The sequence below is a fragment of the Heloderma suspectum genome, chromosome 4 (genome assembly GCF_057233095.1).
Source record: "Heloderma suspectum isolate Gila_16-S chromosome 4, 16-S_ref, whole genome shotgun sequence".
NCBI lineage: Eukaryota > Metazoa > Chordata > Lepidosauria > Squamata > Helodermatidae > Heloderma > Heloderma suspectum.
This window is the reverse complement of record NC_139461.1, coordinates 295,665,776-295,692,815: the sequence shown is the minus strand read 5'-3', so window position 1 is coordinate 295,692,815 and position 27,040 is coordinate 295,665,776. Positions and strand designations below refer to the sequence as shown.

General features: G+C 44.5%; 1 protein-coding gene across 1 annotated transcript; it reads right to left on the bottom strand.

Annotated features, from left to right (window-relative positions):
- Nucleotides 1-29: 29 nt before the first annotated feature.
- CIMIP1 (ciliary microtubule inner protein 1) lies at nt 30-23,010 on the bottom strand. The gene is made up of 4 exons (XM_084854242.1): nt 22,964-23,010; nt 15,319-15,400; nt 9,765-9,863; nt 30-398 (listed from the first exon to the last, which is right to left on the bottom strand). Exons 1-4 carry the CDS (start codon nt 23,008-23,010, stop codon nt 243-245), a joined length of 384 nt encoding a protein of 127 aa, XP_084710368.1. The 3' UTR covers nt 30-242.
- Between the last annotated feature and the right edge of the window lie 4,030 nt (nt 23,011-27,040).

The following is a 27,040-nucleotide window of genomic DNA, read 5'->3' as shown; positions in this document are numbered from 1 at the left end:
CAGAACAGTAGGAGGTGGCCTGCAATATTGTACACTGCTGGTTTTAATAAAACAGTACTAAGCCATGCTTAACTTCATAATTAACTTTAACCTAATGCACTGCTGAAATGATGCACAAATTGGTTCTTAATATCAACATTTCCCTATCTGTTAGGAGCTGCTGAAAACATATTTAGGTTAAAGGGAATAAGAGAGAGAGAGAGAGAGAGAGAGAGATGTAGGACTTAGCATTCTTTCTTAATTCAGTCAGTAGGTTCATTTGGCCATTGCAGGTCCTTGTGAAAGGCACCTTTGCAGCTTCTTATCTGATGATAACGTTCCAGTTCTAGCCCTGGTACTGTTGATCTCCAGCCGATAAACCCTTGGGTTGTCTGAGGGACAGGTGGCGATGGATGGATCTGCAATAGAAGAGTACGTCATTTGTTGATTTATGAATTTACTTGGGATATTATAACCTGCCTTGCTATGGTGAAACTAAACTCAAGGCAGCTTGCAATTTTAAAATATAAATCACAACAAAATTAAAAACAATCCAAAGAAAAACACAAAATAAACAAACAGCAGTAAAAATAGCATCATATTACAGCAGAGAAAGACAAATACTGCATCATAAAAAAGTATCAGGAATAGCCAGACTAAAATGTATCATCAAAGATTTTGTCTAAAAAATGAACAGAATGGTCTAAAGGGCCCTGTTTAAAAGTGCACGGGGGGGGGGGGTGAACCTCTCTTGGGAAGCTATTACGTAGCTTAGGCACCACAATGGCAAATGTTCTCTTTGGGAGCTTCCAGATGAAGCTTTTATTGTGCAATCACCCTGCCTCATTCACAGAATTTTACAGGGGGTCCAAATGACATTGTCTCCCACTGTAACTCTCCTGCGTTTTCCCACTGCTTCTTAAATCTTGTTTTCCTTCTACAAATGTTCCGCTAAGAAGGGAAAATGGGAATGGCTCCATGGTGTCCTTTGACTGGTAGCGCTAGGAGCTGTCCATCTAGAAGCACCATTCCTAGACGTGGGCCGGATTAGAACCATCGGCCAGAGGTTGCCCTCCCTTGAGCTACAGGCTATTGCAACCCATGCAAAACCAGGTACATTAGCTAGTAATACCATATACCAATACGAAACTCATTCTCCAAGTGTGGATCCTTATGTAGCCAAAATAGCATCGCTTGAGAAGGGGGAGATGTCAGCAGCTTTGTGGAAGCTCCTTAGTTTACAGAAGCACAAAACGGCTTTCAAACCTGTCCCCGCCCCCGGCCCTCATAGCCACATGAGAACCAAGCACGCGGAGCAGCCATGGAAGGCTGACTGGCTGTTAAGAGAAAGAAACCCTAAAAACAGGGTTGGGGAGGGAGAATGGCTTGGAGTCAGTGGTGTGGATTTTCTGGAAAAGTTTGAATTGGAAAGGTTAATTTGCATAGGATTTTTTTTTAGTTTGCATCAGAAAGATTTCCAAAGAAAAATAAGTTAATTTGCATAGAGTCATTTGCGTAGGAAGATTTTCACTTTGTGTTGGAAAATTCTGTGATGCCCTAGAGCAGTGGAGGCTGGTGGCTCTGATGTCAGTGGGGCGGTGAATCCACGCTGGGCTTCAGTCTGCATCGGTCTTAACTCTAAAGGAGCGATCCAAGGTGCTTCTGCACCTTGGATGCCCCCTTTAGAATTCTGACTCGTCTGGAATGAAACCAGAGCAGATTCACTGCCCCACTGACATCGGCGCCACCAGCCTCCCTGCCCTAGAGAGATCTAATTTAGCATGTTCATTTTATCAGGGCCTGGTCTGAAGGCACATGAGGCAGCTGCCTTGCTGAAACTAAGCAAGTCTGGGGCCGGTCAGTCCTTGGAATTCCATGGTGGAAGAAAGGTGTATATATAAGTATAATAAACAAACAAACAAACAAAAACAAACAAACAATAAAGCTAAAGAAAACAAAATAAAAACCAGTCCATGTTCATTTTTGGCCTGATACACCATAAGTATTGGACTGAAATATCTGACGGGAAAAATAAAGCACATTTAATGTGATTTAAATGTTATACTAAGCAGATTTTTTTACTGGAATTTTCATAAAAATTTAGAGGCAATAGCATGTACTTCCCTCAGGGAACAATCCTACCCCCCTAGTCAGCATCTGAGCAGCCACAGGATTCTTCGGATCCCCAGATCTGCGGTCAGCGGCGGTGCTCCACCGTTAGAGGGCGGAATCTGCGCTCTGACCCCCATCTCCCTTGCAGCCGGGCAGACAGAACCATCCTGTGGCTGCCTCTCCGAGGTCAGGAACACAGTCTCGGAGAGGGGGAAAGAAGGGTGCGTTGGTGGGCGGGGAGGTGGGGAGACTGGAAAGGCCAGAATACGAGCTATCCTGAGGCCTCCCCAACCTCCTTCCCACCCTCTCTGAAATGCCCCAGCTAGATGGGCAAAAAAGCCCGTCAAGCAAAAACAGCAGTGGGAGGATGGGGAGGCGACGATCACCTCTGCCGCCCCTCCCCCTCTGCACAGGACGATTGTAAGCCTTCGAATCTGGAGGCTTACGATCATCGAGATTGAAACGATAGGATCGTTCCCTTAGGTTGTTTAAATGTAAGAAAAAAACAAAAGTCCTGAAAATGGTTGACACACTAATTAATTATAGCAACTCAAAGGACTGTGCATGATATGCTGACAGCCACTCATCTCTTCCAGCAGAGTACAGCTGTCTTCCACTAGGGTTGTTGGGGCACTTCAGTTTTGCTGTCACTACTTATTAGCTCCATTTCACATTGAGAAGTATCTGTATTTCAATGGCATTCATGTATTCTTTCACAGGCTTGCTAAGGCTAATCACCTGGAAAACATTAATTATAACTTTGAAACTGCCAAGCTTGCCTACTATTCCATTTGCAATTTGTATACATTTATTCTTTACTAATGAACTTATGAAGCGGAAACTTTCTGCGGAAAAATTAAGCACTGGAAAAAATTTCACCCCACATCACTAACTGGACATTTCAATCTGGCTTCAGGCCTGGTTATGGGACAGAGACTGCTTTGGCTGCCTTGGTGGACAAACTACACTGGAAAATGGACACGGGGAGTGTGTCCCCGTTGGTCCTGCTGGACTTCTCAGTGGCTTTCCGTACCATCAGCCATGGAATCTGTCAGGGTGGACACTGAGCCCATAGAATCCCAGAGTAGTTCTGATTCTGAGGAAGAGCAGTCGCGCCTGGGAGAGGAGCGCGCTCCTTTTTCCCAGGGCCAACAGCTGACGGAGATTCCTCCCACCAGCATTCCTAGCTTAGATAGCAGTCCTGGGAGTGACAGAGTGTGGGAAGCAAACTTGATGGACGCGCGACACCGACGCAGAGAGCGGTGCCAAATGGAGGGCACAGAAAGGAGGCGTAGTGCCCGGTTGGCGCGCAAACCACAGCTGCGCCCAGAGGATCCACGGGAAAAGGGGAGGGACTCTCCCTAGTCCTTAAATTCAGGGGTCTGCCAGTAATTCCCTTTCAAACAGGGACCAACTGTTCCAACGTAGGGCATAGGTACTCTGCTGCTCATATCTAGTTGCTGACAGTAGAGTTGTTAAGTTGTAAAAGAAGAATAAAGCTTCGAAAAGAATCCATTTGTCTGTGTCTGGACTTGGCTACTGGATTAGACTGAGAGAGGCCTCCAAGGAGCCCTTGACAGAATTCTTCTGAGGTGTCTGTCTGAGATGGGACTAGGAGGCATTGTTATACAGTGGCTCCAGCCCTTCTTCGAGGGGTGATTTCAGAAGGTGGTGCTGGGGGATTCCTGTTTGATTCCGTGGCCTATTGTGTCTCTCAGGGTTCCATCTTATCCCCTGTGCTATTTAACATATACATGAAACCGCTGGGAGAGATTATCTGGAGGTTTGGGGTTCACGGCCACCAGTATGCTGATAACATCCAACTTTATCTCGTGTTTCCATCTAAATCCAAGGAAGCTGTTCTAGTTCTAAACTGGTGTTTGATGTCAGTAATGGACTGGCTGAGGGTAAACAAATTGAAGCTTAATATGCAGACAAGACAGAGGTGCTCCTGGTTAGTCAAAAGACAGATCAGAGAATAGGGATTTAACCTGTGCTGAATGGGGTTACACTTTCCCTGAAGACTCAGGCTTGCAGTTTGGGTGTACTGGACTCTGCCTTGAACCCAGATGCCCAGGGGCAAATCTCCATGGCCCTGCTTTTATTCCACTCTCCAATTTCCTGCACTTTTACAGTGCTTTGAACCTTCTTGTTTGGTGATACACTACTGCAAATTATCCTGTGGAGAGCAGTACAAAACTGGTGCTGTGGAGATTTTCCATGATGGTTGCACGGTGCTTGAATGCACTTTGTTGTGCTGCTTCTGGGCAGAGTCTAGCATCATCAGAGAACCTCCCTTGCCAACCATATGTTCTGTCCCCTGCTCTTCCTATACTGTTCCCCACTACAACCATGTGTCCCTCGGATAGGCAGTATGGTAGCATTGTTGGCTCGCTGTGCTTTTGTTTATTTTTTATATCATTCACTAAATCGCATCATCGCTATAGTGATGATCCTGCACCCCATTAAAGCACAATTTCGCTATTTTGCAGCCATGAATACAAGCAATGGCTTTCCCCTGTGTATCACCTCCCCATTCAAAACCTCAACCCTATGTTGTGTGTGATATATCAGTTTCACCCTGCCTATGTGCTGTCAGATATTAGGGAAGGAGAGTGTCTTGTAAATGCGCTATTTCGAGTGAAGAACTCTCCTTTGACCACTCCCTCCTGCCCATTATAGAGACAATTCAGTATAGCACATTTTCACTATCCTGCACCCTTGTATTATGGACAAAGTGAACTTTTCAGAGGGGGGACTACAGGCTTTCTGCTTGCTAGTACAGAGGGCTCCCCTCCCGCTTCCCCCTGGGTGACACTTTGCTAGTGCGCATTTCGAGGTAGTGATTCCATGCCTTCCTAGGCTTGCTACTTCGGTTATTTGTTAGCGCACAATTGTGAGCTACTGAGTTTAGAACGTGGCACGGTTAGCATGTTTTGTGTCTAGGTGCCCTTTAAGGGCTACTTCCCATGGTTACTGAGTGACACAGACATCTTCCACACCCCCTCTTGCAGTTTATCCCTCCATTACCCCTGTGGTTGCTCCTTGGAATTGATTGAGGGGGGTTATGCATGGTCACGACTTCATGTTTTAGCACCATAGCACTTTTAATGGTTGGCCCAAAATAAATATTGCAACTACCAGACTGACAAAGTGAATCAGTGTGAGCTCTGAACTCCAGCATGCCTGGCTGAGAAATGGCGGGCACAATGGGGAAAAAATGGGGAAAACAATGGGGAAAACACCCCTTGACCATGGGCAAGTGAAAGACACACCCCCTGGGCAGGGCTCTCATATCGAAGTTAATGCAGGAGATGAGGCACACAGCACCAGAACTGCGGAGAAGCCGATTTAAAGGAATAAAACAGACTAAAAGTTGTCTCAGAAACTCCGACTTTTCATAAAAAAAACCTCTGCGGTGGCTGCGGAACTGCCACAGTGTCATGTGCCCTAAACGACCTCAAAATGCTCCCAATTCACAACAAATACTCTGGGCAAACATGCCCCAGGTTTCGGAAGTTTTATTTATGATTGTAAGCTGCTTTGAGTGCCATTTTTCTTGGTAGAAAGGCAGGGTACAAACCAAATCAAACCAACCAAACCAATCAATAAGCAAACATTTTCTTGCAAATTCTTTTATAGGCCAAGTAAACTGTTTCACATAAAGAAAAGAAAAAAGACTGACATTCCTTGAAGACTTACGTAAATGTCCTTAAAAAGGAGTTGAGAATTCTTCTGAGACTGAGGCATTTAATTCTAAAAAGCGTGGAAATAACTGGAGGTGTGTTTAGTTTAATATCACTTTCACAGGAGATGCTTAAACTAATACTTGAATTTTCCATGTCTGCCTTATGCATATTTTAATGCTTCAGTGTTCTTGTGCTCTTTGGAATATCATGGCACCATTTCCCATGGCATGAGGAAAGACCAGATACACAGGAGCTGGAAAACGTGCATCCTCCAGATGATGCAGATTTAACAGTTAACATTTCTGGGGACTATTTTTAGAATTAAAAACAGCAGTTTTGTGTGTTATCGGCTGTTTTGTGTGTTATATGCCACATTAGGCACATAATCACAAGATGAAACGCCTCCCCATCTCATATGAGAAACAAAGAGACCTCCTTAATGCCACTTGTGAGAGCAGTATACTTGGAACACTGGCTGAACGCCACCAGCTTGAGCTTGCTTAGGAGTATTGAGGACTTGCTGCTGTTTTAAGGCATGTAAAAGTAGGCAAGACAACAGAAGTTTATCTTGTCAAAGCATCAAACTCCGCAGTGGCCCCAGATGTAGAACTCTGCGAGTACAAGATGATGCCCTCTCGTTAGGTCTAAACAGATGTTCAGTGAAAGAGAGTGGAGCCACTGAGCTCACTTCCAACCCAGAGCGGGGTGAGTGTGCTCGCATACACCCCTGCTGCAAGTGTCCTGTGCGTATGCGGCAGCGGCGGTCATCACAAGCCACCGGAAATTTGTTTGCGCAGGTGATTCGCCTCTCGCAAAGATCAGAATGAGTGCTTAAAGAAGTAGAAAAACAGTAACGTGTAAGAGTGAAAGTGAATGTATAACTAGTTGATCAGAAATGTGGTTATGTTGATCCGCTTCTTATAGGTAATAAACACTTTCCCCAGCACTTCAGGACAGTGAACACTTATACAGAATCCCCTATATCAGGGGTGGGGAACCACAGGCCCAGGGGCCAAATCTAGCACTCTTGGGGTCCCAATCTGGCCCTGAAGAGTTTGCTAGATGGCCCCACCCCCATACTGCTAACCACCAATTCTTTAGTGCTTTCCTGGGTTCTGCATGGTTTCCCCCCAATTCTAAAAGGTTGAAATGCCTCCCCTAAGGCTGAGTGACTGGCATGCCCCGTATTTTGGGCCACACCACCTTTGCCTTTGGCCTCACCTTCCACTGGACTGTAGCCCCAGAGAGCTCCTCTGAGGTTAAATTTGGCCCTCGGGCTGAAAGGCATTCCTCATCCCTGCCCTATATGAATTGGCTCCTCTGCCAACAGGAAAGCAGTAATGTTAGAACTCTTTTATTAAACGCTTGAAATACTGCGTACAGTTCTGGTCACCACACCTAAAATAAGATATTGTAGAGCTGGGGAAAAAAATGCAGAAAAGGGCAACTGAAATGATGAAGGGGCTGGAGCATCTCCCCTAAGAGAGAAGGGTACAACAGCTGGGATTGTTTAGACTGGAAAAAAAGAGGGTAAGGGGAGATATGACAGACGTCTACAAAATGATGCGTGGTGTGGAGAATGTGGGTAGGGAGACATTTCTCTCTCTCAAAATACTAGAATCTGAGGTCATCCTATGAAAGCGATTGCTAGGAGATTCAAGACAGATAAAAGGAAGTACTTCTTCAAACAGCGCACAGTTAAACTATGGAATTGGCTACCACAGGATGTAGCGATGGTCACCAATTTGAATTGCTTTAAAAGAGGGTTGGACAAATTCCTGGAGGAAAAGGCTATCAATGGCTACTAGTCTGATGGCTATGAGCTGCCTCCAGTGCCAGAGGCAGTGAGCCTATGTACACCAGTTGCTGGGGAACATGGGTGGGAGGGTGCTGTTGTGCTCATGCCCTGCTTGTGGGTTCCTGGTTGACAGCTGGTTGGCCATTGTGTGAACAGAATGCTGGACTAGATGGACCCTTGATCTGATCCAGCAGGGCTCTTCTTAGGTTCTTAACATTTATTTATATTGAGGAGGGGAGGGAGAAGTTCTAAGGACTCAAACAAGAAAGGTTAGTGACCAAGATGTCTTTTGCATGAATAACCATTAATCCCTTCCAAACTTACTATAAATGAAGCTGGTTAATCAGTAACTAATCTAGCTGGGGGTAGGGTTAGTTCCCTTCTTCCCCTTGGCTACTGTGCTTACTTTGGCTAAACCACCTCCACAAGGCATTCTGAAATTGCTCTCTATGCATCACTTTAACATCTGGGGACTTATTCAGTGCAGAAATAGTGAGAAAGCCATGTTTCTGGTTTGTTCTTTTGCCAGAGCCCTTTCTCTTTGTTCCTCAGCCAAGACTGGAAAATGTTTGTGATATCTAGGCGGAGCACTTGCTTTGAAATGGTCGCCTCTTCTTTCTTGTCTCCCCCCCCCTTTTTTTTTTGCATGGCCACACATGCCACCCACAGAGCTGAATAATGGAGACCATTATGTTCTTCAGCTTCCATGCTGAATTACACAGAGGGAGTTGAAAGGGGGTTAAGGATTTCTTGCCTAACCCATCAAGAGGAAAGGACTTTTCATTCTCATTGTAGAGAACAAACTATGATTTCAAGCCACAGGCGTTTAAATCATAAATATGGTCCCTTCACATTGTCCCTACACTAACTTTTCTCTTGATGGGCAAGCCATGTCTTACAGGCAGTATGTAAGTCAGGTTTAATTCCAGACCTCCATATTTTAGAGATCACCAATCCAGATGTTATGGAAAGAAGAATGGTTGTAAGGTAGAGTGCAGATGGTAACTTCCCGTTCAACTTGTTACATTATTTAGCCAGCCATGTATGTTTTTCTGGTCCTGGAAATTGTGCAATCATACAGTGCAATCCTAGACAGGTCTACTCTGACGTAAGAACCATGGAGTTCAACGGGGCTTACTCCCAGGCTGGTGGGTATAGGACTGCACTATTAAAGATATGCATCACCAACACCTTCTCTAGTGGCCAGGGTCTATAATAAAGTCAGTGCAATGTAGCAGTAGAAACTTCACGTATATGTAGCCCATGTTTTTTGTTTGCACAGAGCAGTGTACAATATGCATTAAAACAATGCAAATTAAAACTGCATAAAATGCAACTGCATTTTATTTTAATTGCTGTTTTAATGCATTTTGTACACTACCCTGTGATTTGATAATGAAGGGCAGTATGTGAATTTTAATAAATAAATGTATGTATGTAAGTGACTGGACATGGCCAAGACATTACATACAAAAACTAAACAGATGCCACATTAATATGTGGAATTGTGTCTCGGGTAACATTTGGGGAAAAAAATCCTTATAAATGAAGCTGTGTAAAGTTTTATGCTGTAAAACTTTAAAAAAAAATCACACACCTTAATTAAAATTTGGTAGGATTTTTCTAGGGACTAAATACAATTGTGCAATGGGCCAGGTCGGACTCCATGGTCTCCAGGTGGTCAGCCTTGTCACAGAGAAACAATCCACCTGGACTTATATTGTGTCCCTACTCCATTAGAATAGGATAAGCATGGCCTTTTAAAGACCACAAGACTAAAGCTGGCTGGTGTGACATCCTTATGAAGAAATGGGACATTCAAGCGGTAAAGATCTCTTATGAAAGCAGTCTGTGTATGCTCTTGAAACATAAGACAATTCTGATCTGTGCTTCCAATACATGCAGAGATGAGATAACTAACTTGATGATATATATTCATTATGCCCTACTACAGCAGGACCACTTTATTGCAAGACCTAAAGGTGCACAATGAAACCTTCACTCAGCAGAACATCTGAGGGATGCTTCCTGTCTTGAGTAAACCTTCTAAATTTGCTCCCAATATTTTGACCTCTATTTAAAGACTGCAAACAACTCATAAGGAATCTGTAGGTAGCCTACAAATGTGTGGTTGTTGTTGTTTTAAATAAATGCTGCCATTTCAAACTACACTGCTATTGCCTAACCTTAATGTATTTTTCCACCGGTGTCACAGGTCGGATCTGTAAGTGTTCTGGAAGCGGGATCTTAGGCTTAGCAGGTTGTTTCTTTTCATCTTTCATCAACTAAAAATAGAAGAATGTAATAAAATAAATTGGCACTTCAGGCTGAGCCGAGCATTGTGATAACATTGTAAGAGCTCATATCTATCTAGATATTTATACTGTTCCCATCATAGCAGTACTTGATGACCTTGTACTTGGCATCCGATACAAGGCTATTTATTATACAGCTTTGGATGCTTTTGAAATTCACCTTTCCTAGCAAGAATTAATTCTCATTTTAAGGCTAAGAATTGAATCTGGAGGACGGATAAGTTTTCTCAACATATGGAGGTGTAACTGACACTATACATGTCTATTCAGGCGTAAGCCCAGATATGTGAGTATAGGACTGCAACTGAAAAGACTGGGAAACTGGTTTGTTTGTATCCAACTAATATTTGGGAACAAGGACATAAAATAGTATAACAAAAAAAAAGTTTACTATGAAGCGTAAACATGGTATTTGCATGAGGCAAGGAAATTGCTATCCTGATGCAGATGGTACGTAAGCACATACTTTATTTTCAAGATTGGAATTGCTAACATGATCCACATGAAACAGGACCTTTCGCCTGGACTAACCCCCACCTCCTTCCCAACTCTCTCCACTAGACTGAAGGGCATTATTCTGGGAAATAACCAGAAACACAAGAAATATTTCTGGAACAGGCAACCATCTATTCCCAAACTTGGTGCCCTCTGGATCTGTTGGACTACAACCCCCAGTATTCCTCACCATTAGCCATGCTGGCTGGGGATGATGTAGTTCAACACAAATACAGGGCACCAGTTTGGGGAAGGATGGAATAGATGCTTACCTATTCCAGAAATGTTTCCTGTGTTTCTCGTTGTGTTGTACAGCAGGGCTGGGCAGAAGGTAGATTTTGAAATGTTTTGGATTTCAAATCTCATAAGCCCCTGCCAGCATGGCCAATTGTCAGGATGGCTGGGAGCTGAAGTCCCAAACATCTGGAGATCTACTTTCTGTCCACCCCTTCTCTACAACAATGCACTTGCTGCTTTGCTTTTTTTTTTTACGTGGAACCTAAGAACATAGAAAGTGTCCTTAACTGAATCAGACCATTTGGCCATCTAGCTCACTACTGTCTGCATTGACTAACAGCTGCACTCCAGGGCTTTAGACATGAGTCATTTAGGGCACAATCCGATGCAGGTTTAGACAGAAAAAAGTCTGTCTTGAGGCAGTGGGAAATGCTGAGGTGAAGAAAAATGGAATAGAGGATACTCCTTGGAAAACGGTGACAGTTAGGAGAAGAAGAACTAGACGCTACTCTGCACCAGTGGAAGCAGTGGAGCTGTGGAACCGATTCCAGGTACTTGCGGATGAGACTGGAGGACAGCCTGCAGAGGAAGAATCACAGGGGAACCTGCATGAGAGTGAGCAAGAGGCTAAAGGTCAGTCAAACAGAGGTGATGAAACCCAGGCCTACAAGAAGAAGAAGAGAAGAGTGGTAGTAGTGGGAGACTCCTTGCTGCGTGGGATTGAGACCCAAGTATGTCGCGAAGACCCATGGACTCGCCAGGTATGTTGTCTCCCGGGAGGACAGATTAGAGACATGACTGAAAGGTTGCCTGCACTCATAAAGCCCACTGACAGGTATCCCTTTCTTCTCATCCATGTGGGAACAAATGATACCGCCAAGCGGAGCTACGAAGAGATCACGTCAGACTTTGAAGCTTTGGGAAGGAAACTCAAGAACTTTGGGGCCCAGATAGTTTTCTCATCCATCCTTCCAGTAGTTAGAAGAGGGATAGAAAGGGAACGAAAAATACTCCGGGTGAATGACTGGCTACGAAGGTGGTGCCGACGAGAGAGATTTGGATTCTGGGACCACGGGCTATACTTCCTGGAAGATGGGCTGTTGGCTAGGGATGGGTTGCACCTCACAAAGGCTGGGAAGACTGTGTTTGGCCACAGCATGAAGAACTTCATCAGAAGGGCTTTAAACTGAATCCTACGGGGAAGGGAGATGTAATGTTGGGGGTAACAATGGACATAGGCGCATGCACTGCAATGGAGAGAACAGCTCTGATAGCACCCAATAATAGTCTTCAGACACATGTAGGAAGAAAGCCAGACTATGAAGCACATGGTCTTCGATGTCTATATACTAATGCCCAGAGTATGGGAAACAAACAGAACGAACTTGAACTCTTAATACAAGAGGGAAATTATGACCTGATAGGTATAACTGAGACTTGGTGGGATGACTCTCATGACTGGAATACAGCAATTGAAGGATATAACTTGTTCAAAAAGAACAGGAGGAACAGAAAGGGAGGTGGGGTTGCACTGTATGTGAAAAATACATATCTCTGCACAGAAATACAGGAGGAGGAGCTTGGTAGCCCCATCAAGAGCATCTGGGTTGAAATAAATGGAGCAAAGAATAAAAGGAACCTGGTGGTCGGAGTCTACTACCGGCCACCCAATCAAGGAGATGACAAGGATGAAACTTTTGAAAAGCAAATAGCCAATGTTTTAAGGAAGCATGATGTAGTAGTAATGGGGGACTTCAATTTCCCCGATATTTGTTGGGAGACAAATTCTGCAAAACATGGCCCCTCCAGGAAATTCCTGACTTGTGTGGCGGATAACTTCCTCCTACAGAAAGTAGAGGAAGGAACTAGAGGATCGGCTATCCTTGACTTGATCCTAACCAACAGAGATGACTTAGTGGATAAAGTAGCAGTTACAGGAACTCTGGGGGAAAGTGACCATGTTGCACTTGAGTTCTTGGTTCTAAGGGAAGCAAAAGCCGAGTGTAGTCAAACGCGTACCCTGGATTTTAGGAAAGCTGATTTTCATAAACTCAGAACAATGATCAGTAAGGTCCCATGGCAAGCTATGCTAGCGAGAAAAGGAGTCCAAGATGGGTGGGAGCTTTTAAAAAAGGAAATTCTCAAGGCACAATCACAAACAATTCCAACAAGAAGAAAAGGTGGAAGACAACAGAAGAAGCCAATGTGGCTTCACAAAAAGCTTAGGGATGACCTGAAAACAAAAAAGGACACATATAGGAAGTGGAAAGAAGGCCAAGTAACAAAGGAAGAGTACAAGCAGATAGCACAGAATTGCAGGGATGGCGTCAGGAAGGCTAAAGCTGAGAATGAGCTGAGGTTAGCAAGGGATGTTAAAAACAACAAAAAGGCTTTCTTCAGCTATGTGCATAGTAAAAGGCAGAGGAAAGAAATGGTGGTTCAGCTATTAAATAAGGATGGAAAAATGATAACAGATGACAAAGAAAAGGCAGAAGTGCTCAATTCCTACTTTGGCTCAGTCTTCTCCCAAAAGAGGGTCTATGACCCCCCTGGCAAAGGCGAAGTACAGGCTGAAGGGGCAGGATTGCAGCTTGAGATCGACAGGCATATGGTCAAGGAACACCTCATTACTTTGAATGAGTTCAAATCTCCAGGGCCAGATGAACTGCATCCTAGAGTCATAAAGGAACTGGCAGAAGAACTCTCAGAACCGCTGTCTATTCTCTTTGAGAAATCATGGAGGATGGGGGAAGTGCCAGATGACTGGAGGAGGGCTAACGTTGTCCCTATCTTCAAAAAGGGTAAAAAGGAGGAACCTGGGAACTACAGACCAGTCAGTCTGACATCAATCCCTGGGAAAATTCTGGAGCAGATGATAAAGCAATCCATCTGGAAGCACCTTGACAACAATGCCGTGATTACCCGAAGCCAACATGGATTTGTCAAAAACAAGTCCTGCCAGACAAATCTGATCTCATTTTTTGATCAAATAACCTCCCTTGTAGACCGTGAGAATGCTGTAGACATCATATACCTCGACTTCAGCAAAGCTTTCGACAAAGTGCCCCATGATATCCTGATGAGCAAACTAGCTCGAAGTGGGCTAGATGAAACAACGATCCGGTGGATCCACAGTTGGCTACAGAATCGGACTCAAAGAGTGCTTATCAATGGGACCTTCTCAAGCTGGGAAGAGGTAACGAGTGGGGTGCCGCAGGGCTCGGTCCTGGGCCCAGTGCTCTTCAACATTTTTATTAATGACTTGGAGGAGGAGGTGCAGGGAATGCTGATCAAATTTGCAGATGACACAAAATTGGGAGGGATAGCTAATACTTTGGAAGACAGAAACAAAATTCAAAGTGATCTGGATAGACTGGAGCGCTGGGCAGAAAACAACAGAATGGCATTTAATAGGGACAAATGCCAAGTTCTGCACCTAGGAAAAAGAAACCAAATGCACAGTTACAAGATGGGGGATACGTGGCTCAACCACACTACGAGCGAGAAGGATCTTGGAATTGTTGTCTATCACAAGCTGAATATGAGCCAACAATGTGATGTGGCTGCAAAAAAGGCAAATGCTCTTTTGGGCTGCATTCATAGAAGCATCGCTTCCAAATCCCGGGAAGTACTAGTTCCCCTCTACTCAGCACTGGTTAGTCCTCATCTGGAGTACTGTGTCCAGTTCTGGGCACCACACTTTAAGAAGGATGCAGACGAACTGGAGAGGGTTCAGAGGAGGGCAACAAAGATGATCAGGGGACTGGAAACAAAGCCCTATGAAGAGAGACGGAAAGAACTGGGCATGTTTAGCCTTGAGAAGAGAAGACTGAGGGGAGATATGATAGCACTCTTCAAGTACTTGAAAGGTTGTCACAGAGAAGAAGGCCAGGATCTCTTCTTGATCATCCCAGAGTGCAGGACACAGAATAATGGGCTCAAGTTACAGGAAGCCAGATTCCGGCTGAACATCAGGAAAAACTTCCTGAGTGTCAGAGCAATATGACAATGGAACCAATTACCTGGGGAGGTGGTGGGCTCTCCCACACTGGAGGCCTTCAAGACGAGGCTGGACAGCCATTTGTCAGGGATGGTCTGACTTGGATTCCTGCATTGAGCAGGGGGTTGGACTCGATGGCCTTGAAGGCCCCTTTCAACCCTACTATTCTATGATTCTATGATTCTAAGTCCTACAACTCCCAGCATGCCCCAGCCAGCTATGCTGGCTGGGGCATGCTGGGAATTGTAGGACCTTTTTTCTGTCTAAACCTGCATTGGATTGTGCCCTTAAAGTTTTACCTGGAAATGCTGGGGGGTGATATGCAAAAGAGGTGCTCTGCCACTGAGCTATGGCCCTTCTCTCAGCATAGAGCTGAAATTTTGCAGCTGCCACCATACAGCTTTCTAAACAGAAACTTTTATGATTCTTTGCAGTTCATATGCACAGTGTTAAACTTCCCTCTCATTCCTTCCCAGAACAAATAATCGATTGTCACAACCACCTTCAGGTCTGTTTTTTTTTAGGGACAAAAGGTAGGATTTTTAAAAATAATAATAATTCTTATTATAAACCTGTTGTATTTCTGCTACAGTACATATGGTGGTTGCTGTTCAATACAAGCCATGAAATTAGATTAAGTACAGAAACAAAATGGTTCTCCATGTATAAATGTGACACAGAAATATATTTTACCTCTTCAACTGGTGTTAACAGAAAACCCCATTGCTTGGGCCATCTCCTTGCAGCTTCATGTTCTGTTTCGACATGATCCTTCCTGATGCAAAGAGGAAAAAAACACCCTACCTTACAAGACTTTCAGAGATAGTGTAAGAGCTTTTGTAGACAAGGCAGTTTATCCCACTGTTTCTACTTCTGGTTTAATTACAGAATTAAGATCGGAGCCCTACATGAAGTTATTTTCTTTTCCTGCATTTCTGCTACATAACCTCTAGATGGCGGGGCAGAGTAATGAAACTACACTGGTGGAGACTTGCACTTTGTTTTGTGATAGCAGAAAAACATTGGATTTTCCCTGCTCCCCCCAAACCTGCAAAAATGCTCTTAAAAAACAGAAGTGAAACTGCCTGGAGGGTCACGATGATGTCTAAAGCACCTGTAAACAACCATGAGTGAGAAATGGTGAGCGCACAGTAAAAGCCTCGTCTAGAAAAGTTCTAACACTGGGATCTCCAACAGGCATCAATGCACTTCTCTTGGTAAAGACTCCTTGCTCCTCCTGATTTTTATTTTATTTCTTAAGTGGTATTTATTTTTACCTGGAAGGCAGGTATAAAAAGGTAAAGGTGTCCCCAACCAGTCGTGTCCGACTCTAGGGTGTGGTGCTCATCCCCGTTTCTACGCTGAAGAGCCAGCGCTGTCCGAAGACCCTTCCGTGGTCATGTGGCCGGCATGACTGAACACTGAGGCACACGGAAAGGCAGGTATACTGTAAAGCTAAGTGCTGCCCTCCAATGCTATGCTTATTTGGCTTCAAAAGACTGTTTCTGTGTTTTGGAGCTCAGCCCCCCATCTCTGCCTTGTAATTAGGTTCTTTTTTAAGTCTCACCAGTTTTCCTTCTGAGAAATGAGTGATGGGTGACTGCTCATGCCCACCATGGCGGTCATTTGATGAATGGGGAAACCCTCATGACACTCTCTCAAAATTCCATATGGGCCCATGCACCCAAAAAGGTTGGGGACCCCTGGAGTCTAAAAAAAGTCCTCCAGATTCTTGCCTGGAGAGATCCCCTGGCACAACTCCTAGGATACAAATGGGGCTTGTGCTAATTGTCACTGCAATGCTTTTGCATACATTTAGACTTTAATGTAATTGATGTAATTGTGTCTGCATTTTGCATTTTTATTTCCCTCTGACTTCACTCCTCCCCCTCCCCAACCATCTGTATATATGCCTGCCAACTTCAGATAAACACTTCATGCATCTGATGAAGGAGACTGTCTGTAGTCCATGGAAGCTTCTGTCACAGAATCATAGAAATAAATCTGTTAATCTTTCAAGGTGCCACAAGACACTCTGTGTGTGTGTGTGTGTGTGTGTGTTTCCGCAACAGGTTAACAGGGCTACTCCTCTGGAAATTGTTAAGGATTGTAGCCTCTAAAAAGGTGGGCATTTTTAGACCATCAAAATGAAAAGTTGTTGCTAACTTACATAGAAGGAGTCTCTAAGAAAAAAATTGTGCCATTTAAGAGAAAAATAAACACCTGAATGCAGGACTTAAGGGACGGACCATAGCTCAGTAGTAGAGCATTGTTTTCATGCAGTTCATCACAGATTTGAACACCGGTTACATTGTCCCTTCATAGATCACTCCATAGTAACTCCTGTGGTCTGGATAGGATACCCATAAGGACAAAGTGGCCTTGATCCACTCTGATTTCCTCCTACTTGCACTTTGTTGTGACCACCTAGTGGCCTCAAATGGGGATGAACACCCTCACCCTCATCAGATGCATTACCTTCAATGGGGATTGGATGACAATCAGCTGAAAGCGACACAACAGGCATTCCTTCTCCTCTGGGGATCCTAGGAATGGTAATTCTGTGAGGGCTTTGGATCTCTAGCAGAACATTCTCAGCAAGACTCCCTGCTGAGTAGAGGTTTCACTACTGTTTGTGAAACCAAGGACATCTCTACACCAGCCTAAAATCCTGCATTTAAAATGGGGCTTTCTGCTTCCGTTTTAAATGCAGGATCATGACGACTCCCTTTCTCACCTGCTTCCTTTCCCCTTTGCCCTTTGCCCCTCCTTCTCCCCGTATCTGAGTCTTCCATATCTTTCATTGATCTCACTCCTCTTCTTGCCGCTTTTACTCTTTTCAGGGAGGAAACTGAAGCAGAACACAATGGGGTAATTTGATAGGTCATTATCTGCGATCTATTTAAAAACGGAACAAAGGGCATTTAGTGCAGGAGATGCCCTGGGGGGTCACGGCATCATGCAAAGAGCCCACACACTTCCATGAAGGAGCAATCTCAATCACAGAATAAAAACTCAGTGTGAAGGAGCCCCAAGTCCATATATGAAAGCACCCTTACAAAACTACAAATTCCAGGATTCTTTGATGGGCTTGTAGTGTTAGTGGGAGCTGCAAAAATATGTTGCAGCATGGAGTGGGTGCTGTTCAGGATTCCAGCCATTTCATTCTCTCCCTGCCATCCCACCCTCCAATAGTTAGTCAACATTCTGTAGCCACTGAATACACTCAGTCCTCTTTGGGCTTTTTTGGGTTCCCTCTTAGGTTCTCCCCCCAGTTTTTCTGTACTTCTGCAAACCTCTCGTATGTGTGTGGTGCTGTTTTGGCGTCATAAGATCGGCATGCAGAACCTGAACATTGAAAACAGAGGGGATGATACTGTGTTTCAAATTAGGGCCTATCCATACCACAACTGTATGACCCAGAGTATATTTACACTACAAAGGGCAGAATCCAGTGCTGCCCATCTGGTAGTGGAGCGGCCACTTATTCTGGTCCATGTGCAGTCAGCCCCGTCAATTCTGTTCTGCAAGCCGCCCCTACCGCTTGTGGAACAACAATTTAGCGCTTCCGGAAGCAAGCCCCGAAATGAGCAGAAACGCTTATTTCTGGACTAGAGCAGGTTGGCGGAACCCCCTCCCAGAAACAAGTGTTTGCACTCGTTTCAGCTTGCCTCTGGAAGCACTAAGTTGCCCTTCTGCAAGCAGTACGGGCCCTTGAGGAATGGAATTGGTGGGGCTGGCTGTGCGTGCAAGGGCAGTGTTGGATTCTGCCCAAACTATCAAATTATCCTGGAAATTGTAGTTTTGTAATGGTGTTGAACATTCTATTAGATATCCCTAGCCCCCATTACTGAACTGCAGGTCTCAGGGGCGAGGGAATGACTGTTAAAAGTTCACATTATAATGTTTACCTTTCTTTTTCATCTAATTCAGGTGACACTATGAGTGTCCTAAATCAGTGCCTGGGCATGGTAATGGACTGGATGAGGGCTAATAAACTGAAACTTAATCCAGACAGGGAGAGCAAAACCTGCCCTATACCCCTGACGTTCAATGGCCGGAGGAATACAATGTCTTTCCATGCACAGGGACATATTGCACGCTGGGTCCCTGCATATATATATATATATATATATATATACACACACACACACACACACACACATATGCCTTCCCCTTGTGTGTAGTCGTCTCCACCTGTCAGAATGATGCATTTTGCTAAAGGAAGGAATAATGAACAAGTTGGCTTAGTCCACTGAGTAAGTCCTTCTCAAGGACTAAAAAACAAAAACCCAAACCCAAACCCTGTAGCAATTCGCAAGTTCTTTACTCTAAAGTAATTATATTAAGCCAATGTTTTGGAATAAGTTGTCTGCGGATTGTAACCTTGTCTTCCTAAGTTGTTAACAGCCTGACTCACAATCCAGTTAAGATGAAGTACTTGGACTGAAACTGGCACCTTTAATGTACTTTGATTTCACTGAGCTGTGGACAGCTCCTCAGAAGTAGCTTAGGCTGCAGTTTTAAGGGTATTGTTATGAAATAATTTCGATATCAACGGAATGTAACGCCTTGCTTCCTTATTGCTTGGTCCCCCCTAGGAAAAATGTTTTTTTTCTACCTTTCACACTTGAGGGGGCATAAAGGATGTTGAACAAATAGAAGAGGGCAATTGCTTAATGTTTACTGCTCATCATCAAAGTCGTTGTAGGAACACTCTCATTTATTCTGGCGGTAACTATCCCTTACTCTGTTTTACCCATCTGTTCATGGTAAAGCACTAGTTCCCAGATTATAAACATTCTGGTTTTTACCCTTACTGCTATACCTAAGACAGCTTTGATTCCTCAGTACCTATGCAACGGATTGGGGTGTGTATGTAGGTTTCCTTATGCAGGGGTGTGTGTGTGTGTGTGGGGGGGGGATATGGCTACTCTTTTTGCCAGCAACTTTCTCATAGACAGGGTGGGAGGCGTGTGCCCCATTAATGCTTTTACTCAGTCTAAAAGGGCATTTTAAAAAAAATCAAGAAGAGATTTCCTGAAATGTCAGGGGATGGCTTGGGAGTAGTAGCCTAGCTGCTTTGAAAAACAAAACAAAAACACAATTTGAATACTCCAGGACAGGAGGAGTTCATAGCGTCCAGGGACATTAAAAATGAAACTCCACAAAATAGCGCAGCCGGGCACCCAGTGGGGCCCAGAGAGTTGTTGTGTCACTGTAATGAATAATATGACTGACAACGGTCAGCAAGTGCCTGTGATACTCATGACAACCCCGTTCCACACACAGCCATTGCAGCTGTAATATGGGTGCAATCCTATGCATGTTTAGACAGGAGAAGTCCTACAACTTGCAGTATTTCCCAGCCAGCATGGATGGCTGGGGACGGCTGCGAATTGGAGGACCTTTTTCTGTCTAAAGAAAAAGGTGAGCCTTCGGTCAGCCTTCCCTAACGTAGTGTGTTCCAGATGTATTGGACTTCAACTCCTACCAGTCACAGCCAGCATGGCCAGTGATCAGGAATGCTGGGAGTTGTAGTCCAAAACAATTGGAGGGCAACTAGGTTGGGGAAGGCTGCTTTAGATGGAGGCTAGGGAGGGGGATATATATCAAATCTTCCCAGGTGCAAACTATATAGTATATCCAGGGTGTTTCCAGATGGAGGGCCCTAATGCTTCCAGTCAAAAAGCATTGAGCACCCCATATTTTCCTCCTTAAAGAATTTCTTTTCTGGTAAGGAAAAAAAAAAGGAACAAGTGGTGAGAAAACATGGGAGGGTTACAAATGAAAGATGAAGTCAACTGGACCCCTCTGGAAAATTCTGTGAACGGGCCAGGGTGACTGCACAACAAAGCCTAGTTTGGAACCACCCAAACGATACCTTTAGAATGATATCCTTATCATTTGTGATATTCTTGAATGCACATGCAACTTGGAAGAAAAATATCTGGGCCCTGTGTAACAAATGGGTTACAGCCAGAGGGTAATTTGAGTTGCTGGCCCCCTCCCCACACGTTTGAGACTAAAGGTGCTTTCAGATGGGGCTTTTATTGCACCATCGTCCTGCCTCCTTCCTGGAATTTTATGGGGGGTCCAGACATTGTCGTTTTCCATTTGTAACCTTTTGGTGTTTCCCCATCATGTTTTCTGAGCATCTCTACATCATCCTAAAATCCCACATTTAAAACGGGGCTTTCTGCTTCCATTTTAAATGCAGGATCACAATGGACTCCCTTTACACTCGCTTCCTTCCCTCCACCCTTTTCCCTTTATCTGAGTCTTCCATAAGTTTCATTATACAGCTGCTAGATGGTGCTGCGGTCTAGCTCCTCTTATTGCGGCTTTTCCTCTTTTCACAGAGGGAACTCAAGCGGGGTAATTTGATAGCTCATTATCTCTTATCTTTTAAAAAATGGAATAAAGGTCATTTAGTGCGGGAGATGCCCTGGCGGCTGATGATGTCATCTAAAGGACCCGCTAACTTCCTTGAGTAACCAATCTCAAAATAGCAGGATAAAAGCTCTTGTGAAGAAGCCCTCTGACTTTTTTCTGACTGAGGAAAATCCGTTACAACCCTACCCCCCCGGAATTGCTGCACAATGCATTCTGACTTGCAGCACTAGGAGTCTTCCACCTGGAAGCACCCTCCTACATGTGTTTATTTCACACAAACCCATTTGTGCAAAGAAAAGAAAAAAAGTGGGTGGCTCTTTGGCCTGAGTTGGAACCTTTTATTATATCATTAGAATGAGGTATAAGGAGGTAACTGCAACAAATGCCCTTCATGCACCCTGCTGTTTTGCAGTTTAATCTTGAATATATCATCCAAGAGTGAGCTTTTGAACTTTGCTGAGAATCCCCCCCTTCCCCCACCAATAAAATCTGAAATGGTGGCCTCTGGTAATAATTGCATGTTTGTTGCACTAAACATGGATTGTCTCAAAAGGCATTTATGGTCAAGAGAGGCCCTCCTCCTGCCCCCAGCCTTGAAAACCACTCTTACCCCATCCCCCAGTCAAAGGAAGTGGTGTGGAGAGAAGAAATACTACCAATACTATTACAGTCATGTAGAGCACTGAGGTGCCTTCATGTTGCCCTTAAAGTGTGGGATAGAAGACACCCAGAATTTTTTGGAAAGGGAGGAGTGTGCACGTGTTAATATAGTGGGATAAAAACTGAGGATGGGCAGCAACTGTGGCTTGGCTTTGGGAAATTCTGGTACTGCTATGAGCAAAACCCTTCCAGACGTTCCAATTTAGCATGAGAACAAAAAAGGAATAGGGTGGAAAAATGCTCTCTAGGGTGCGTGAAATGGGAGACTGGTTTCACGTCGTGTTACAAGTTAACTCAGCATTCCTCTGTATAAAGGCTGCACAAGCTTTTCAGCCCTAAGGGCCACATCCAGTGTTGGCTGGCGAGCTAAGACATGTGCGTATGCACACAAGCACACACACACACTCTTCCTCCCCTCCCCCTTGCTCCCCTTCTGCACACACATCTTTAGTGTGAAACCCAGGGTTTCAGGTAGGAGCTTTTCTTGCCCTACCTGGTGATGCTGGTGACTGAACCTGAGACCTTCTGCATACAAACCATGAGCTCTACCACTGAACTGGCCATAGAGGCTCCAGGCCAAATGAGGAACAAGGGGGCGGGGTGGTGGTGGTAGTGGAGAAACCAGCCTGAAGATACAATCCTATGCGTACGTAGTTGGGAATAAGTCCTACTGACTTTACTGGGACTTACATCTAAGTAAATCTGTATTTGATTGGGTTGCATTTCTCTTTCTCTAGTATTACAGCAATGGAGGGGTGCGGGGGAGCAGATTATATTTGCAGAGATGCTTACGCAAGGTAAAGAGGTGGGGTGTTCTTGGAGGTGATACTAGAGCAGCCTTCCCCAAACTGGTGCCCTTCAGAAGTTTTGGACTACACCCCCCCCCCAGCATTCCTGACCATTGTCCATACTGGTTAGGGCTGATGGGAGTTGAAGTCCAAAACATCTGGAAAGAAGCAAGTTTGGGAAGGCTGGGAGAGATGCCTGCCTGTTCCAGAAATTTTTCCTGTGTTTCTGGTTGTGCTCTATGGCAGGGGTGGGCAGAAGGTAGATCTCCAGATGTTTTGGACTTCAACCCCTCCTAAGCCCCTGCCAGCATGGCTGGTCTGGCAGCCTGTATTTGGGCACTGGTGGCGGCGGTGGGGGAGGATTTAGGAGTGGGTCAAGCTGTCTGGTTGGGGCAGGGGCCTAAAGCAACTTTAGCATGATATACATCTCATCGGGGAATGGATCGAAGGGAGACCCTGGGGTGGTGCTGGGGCTAAGTAAGTAAGGAGTTTACCAGATCTGAGCTTCAGCCACGAAGTTGAGCTTGTTTTTCTGCGACATCCCAGACACTTTCCCAGGCTAGCGCCCCCTAGCGGGCAGGTAGAGGACGGGCTCTGCTTGACTAACGGCTCCAGCCAGCGGCCAGGCAGGCAAAAGCTGCCGGCTCTCAGCCGGCCCTCCCTGTTTGCTGCTGCTGCAGCTACACGTTGCTAGGTGACGGCTGAGGAATGCAGTGGGAGGGAGGGTAGGAGGCCTGGATGGCCGCACAGGCCTGCCAGGGCACCCCTCTTCCTAAACAGCCAAGGATCTTGTGGCACCGTAAAGACTAACACATGTATTGTGGCGGTATCAGAGGCAGAGGAACATGGGCGGGAGGGTGCTGTTGCACTCACGTCCTGCTTGTGGGTTCCCAGTCGACAGCTGGCTGGCCACTGTGAGAACAGAATGCTGCACTAGATGGACCCGTGGTCTGATCCAGCACGGCTCTTCTTATGTTCTTAAGCTTTCATGAGTGATACTGTAACACGCTTGTTAGTCTTTAAGGTTTGGTTATGATTTTGCTTCCGTTAACTGTCTGGAAGCCGTATGTCTTTTAAAAAAGCACAGAAAGGTCCACGAGGGGGGAAGAATCCAAAAGACACAGCTAGGCAATACTTTTATTAGGACCAACCAAAATCTGTCATTACTCATTCGACCACCACAGAGGCCACTAAAAGATGCGGTGTGGAACCAGGTCTCAGTTCAGCGTAGACACCACATAAGAACCCCAAAGACCTATCCCTTCCCTCCAACGTTTTACTGGTGAAAACAGGGACATGTTTGCCCACTTCTAACACCAATGAGGAATGCTTGAGCAACCCTGCCCTCCACGTACACATTGCTGAAGGGCTGGACCTGCCCTGCAATGACTTAAAAGCAAAGAGATCCCTGTAGGTTAAAGATCCACTAGAAAAACATAATTTGTCCTCCAATACGTTGTCAACTATTCAAAGCTAACCTCACTGACTGTAAATGACAGGTTGTGTGCACCACCACTTATACTACATGGTGCTTCAATGTTCTTATATGCATGTGTATTAGAGACACGATGCAGCCTCCGCTCCCTCCTCACTGCCCAAAGGTTTAACTTCCACAGATCAAGGGGGGAAAGGGTCAAAACGTGAAGAACAGCATCTCACACAAACATTTTTAAAGGCATCCTCAAAATCTCCCCCAAACTCAAAATAGGGACAGAAATTTCATAGAATTATAGAGTTGGAATGGGTTTTATAGGCCAGATTATAGGCCTACTTTGTTTTTTTCACAACCATGAGGTCCACCAACCAGAGCCAAGTGCAAAATAGTGGCTCAGAAAGGTGTACATAAAACTGAGAAACAAGGTGCTTCTGCTGAGCACATGCCCAAGAGTTTATGCAGAACTGGAGGTTGCACACCAATCGTTCCACTCATGGATCTAGTCCTCTTTTCTTCCAAGCTTTCTTGATTACAGTAGTCTAAGTTATGAGGGGGAAAAGGCTTGTTGTTGTTATTGTTAAACCATTGGGAGTTGGAAACCTTTGCTGATCTACTGCAAGTCACCTGGAGATCCATGAATAGATTCTCACCTACCTTCCACCCACTGCTGATGTTGGCCAACTAGTCCAACCCTTGCTCGATTCAGGAAATCCAGAGCTTTAACTTCTCCAACAGATGTCTGTCCAGCCTCTGCCTGAAGACTTCCAATGAGGAACAGCCCAAACCCTCTTAGGTAATTGGTTCCATTGTCGAACTGCTCTGACTGTTAAGATACTTCTCCTAATGTTTAACCAAAATCTACCCTCCTGTAACTTAAGCCTGTTAGATGTAGTCCTGCCCTCTGGGGCAACCAGAACAAATCTTTTCCCCTTTCTGTGTGACAGCATTTCAGGTGTTTGACTATCCCCAGTAATAGGGCATCTGGAACATATGAAACACACCTGTGAAGAACTTCACCTCAGCTCTCTCTCTACTTATAATTCCACATATAGTAAACCATATTTTTAATGTCCGCAAAGTTGCTTTGGTGAGAGTTTTTTTGGACTGAAGAGTGGCATAGAAATTTTACGATAAAGGAAAAATAATTGTTCTTGTTTTATGTTGGAGACTTATTGAAAAAGCCCCAGTTTGGAGGATTTGGAGTACAGATTCAATTAACATACTCAAGGCTGCTTAGTTCAGATTACTCGCTCTTAAGACCGGGGATGCAACAGAGGACAAGATCCTGTAGAGATGAGGGTTTCGGCGTGTGCAGATTGTCACTTTAACATATAGGATTGCACATATAATACATTTGTGCTATTTGTGGATATGGAAAATATAAGAGAGCCATTTACAAATTGAATGCACCTTCAAGCCAATTTATAATCACATTACAGAATGCAGCACTGAAAAAAGTGCTGTAGTGTCATGCGTGAAAATGCCCTTATGCTCTGGGGATTTTTAAAAAAAATCTTCAGATTTCAAAATCTTTCCATTGATATCTAAAAGGGAAAGTATTTAAGTTGTGTAGTGCAGTGGTTGCAGTGGTCATAAGAAGCTCCAGGTCCAAATCTCTTGCTCCGGGGTGAAACTCAGTGGACAGCCCAGACACACAAATAACTTTCTTAACCTGATCTTGCTAGCACTGCTCAAGTCCCTGGGCACTGCATAGCCCAATCTCGCTGATATTGTACTGCTAAAGCTCCTCAACCAAGAGCAGTATTCCAATGTACAAAATAACAATAGCTAATGAAATGGTTTGGGGAGGAGGTACAGGTTGTGTATTTTTCACTTATTCTAGATGATTTAGGAGAGAAAGGCTGCACATACTTCCTGGCTATATTTGAGAGTCTGAGCAAATATTTACAGCTTGCAAAAAGTTCACTGTGTTCTAGTATATTAATATTTTTGGCCTTCTGTCAACTTTCCAGTACATTTTTTCTTCTCCTTGCAGTGGCTTTATAAAACATTTCAACAACAAATGAAACCAACTGTCTCTTTCACTTAAATTGTCCCCTTCTTCCCCTTCCTCTTAAAAGCACTTTTGTGCTATGAACTGTTTTACATCATGGGGCAACCTTCATCCATTATATAAAAAGAATACAATGAAGCATTGAATCTAACTTACCAGTAGACAGTTCGCACATTAAACAGCATTATTTTTCGCTGATTATTTCACCCTACAATGACGTCTTAAAAAATAGCAGCAGCATTTCCCCCCTGTAAACAGTTTGTAGAGACTGTAAACAGGAAGTACATTCCTGAGACTCCTGTAACTGGTATCTCTATGGCCTCTGCACTTTGTACTTGTGGGAAGGGAACTTGTTTAGGCACCTGGCCTTGGCATGATATCACTACCTATACAGAGTGATCCCTAAGCATGTTTACTTTAGTAAATCCCACTCATTTCAATGGAATTCACACCCTATTGTGTTCTTTGAATGGCATTCTTTAAAATGTATAGTTTTGAAGTGGATCACATTTTTTTCTAGGATTAGAGAGAGACTGCTGCTGGATTTGGCAGATTTCTCAATATATTATTCCACTGCTTGGTTTTGCTTAAGCTCAAGAGCTGATTGATCATATCTGAGGCCAAGAACTAAACTTTCTCCCAAGTAAGATTGGCTGCTGACCCTGGATGTTCTGTTTGCTTTTTACCTGAGCAAACTGAGACCTTTGACTTCATATGATGGCCTGACATCCGTTCGATAGTTTGCTTATAGTAACTATGATAACTATGTTGAATGCTGAGATACTCAAATGAAATTTGGTGGACACAGTCATGTGCAATTCTATGTTTCAAGTCCAAATACCAGCTTGACTCACATTCTCCCATTTTTTCCCAAAGGCTGGGGTAGAGGTGGGGGAATGCAGCACAGCTGAGACATCAGAATGGAGGTTGGTATTTAAGTTCAGAGAGCATGTTGAGGTGCCATAGCTCAGTGGTAGGACACATGTGTTTACTTGCAGAAGGTTCCTGGCTCAATCTATGGTATCTCCAGTTCAAAACAGCTTGGCAGTTTCAGTTAATGGGCCTGGAAAAGCCCTGAGGCTTCGGAGAGCCATTAGTAGTCACAGCAAACAATTTTGGGCC

Coding starts and splice junctions, on each gene's coding strand:
- CIMIP1 (XM_084854242.1), bottom strand. CDS start 23,010: ATGTCGCAGAAAAACAAGCTCAACTTCGTGGCTGAAGCTCAGATCTG. Junction 9,864..15,318: donor TGTTAACACCAGTTGAAGAG/GTAAAATATATT, acceptor TTCTATTTTTAG/TTGATGAAAGATGAAAAGAA. Junction 399..9,764: donor CGGTGGAAAAATACATTAAG/GTTAGGCAATAG, acceptor CTTCTATTGCAG/ATCCATCCATCGCCACCTGT.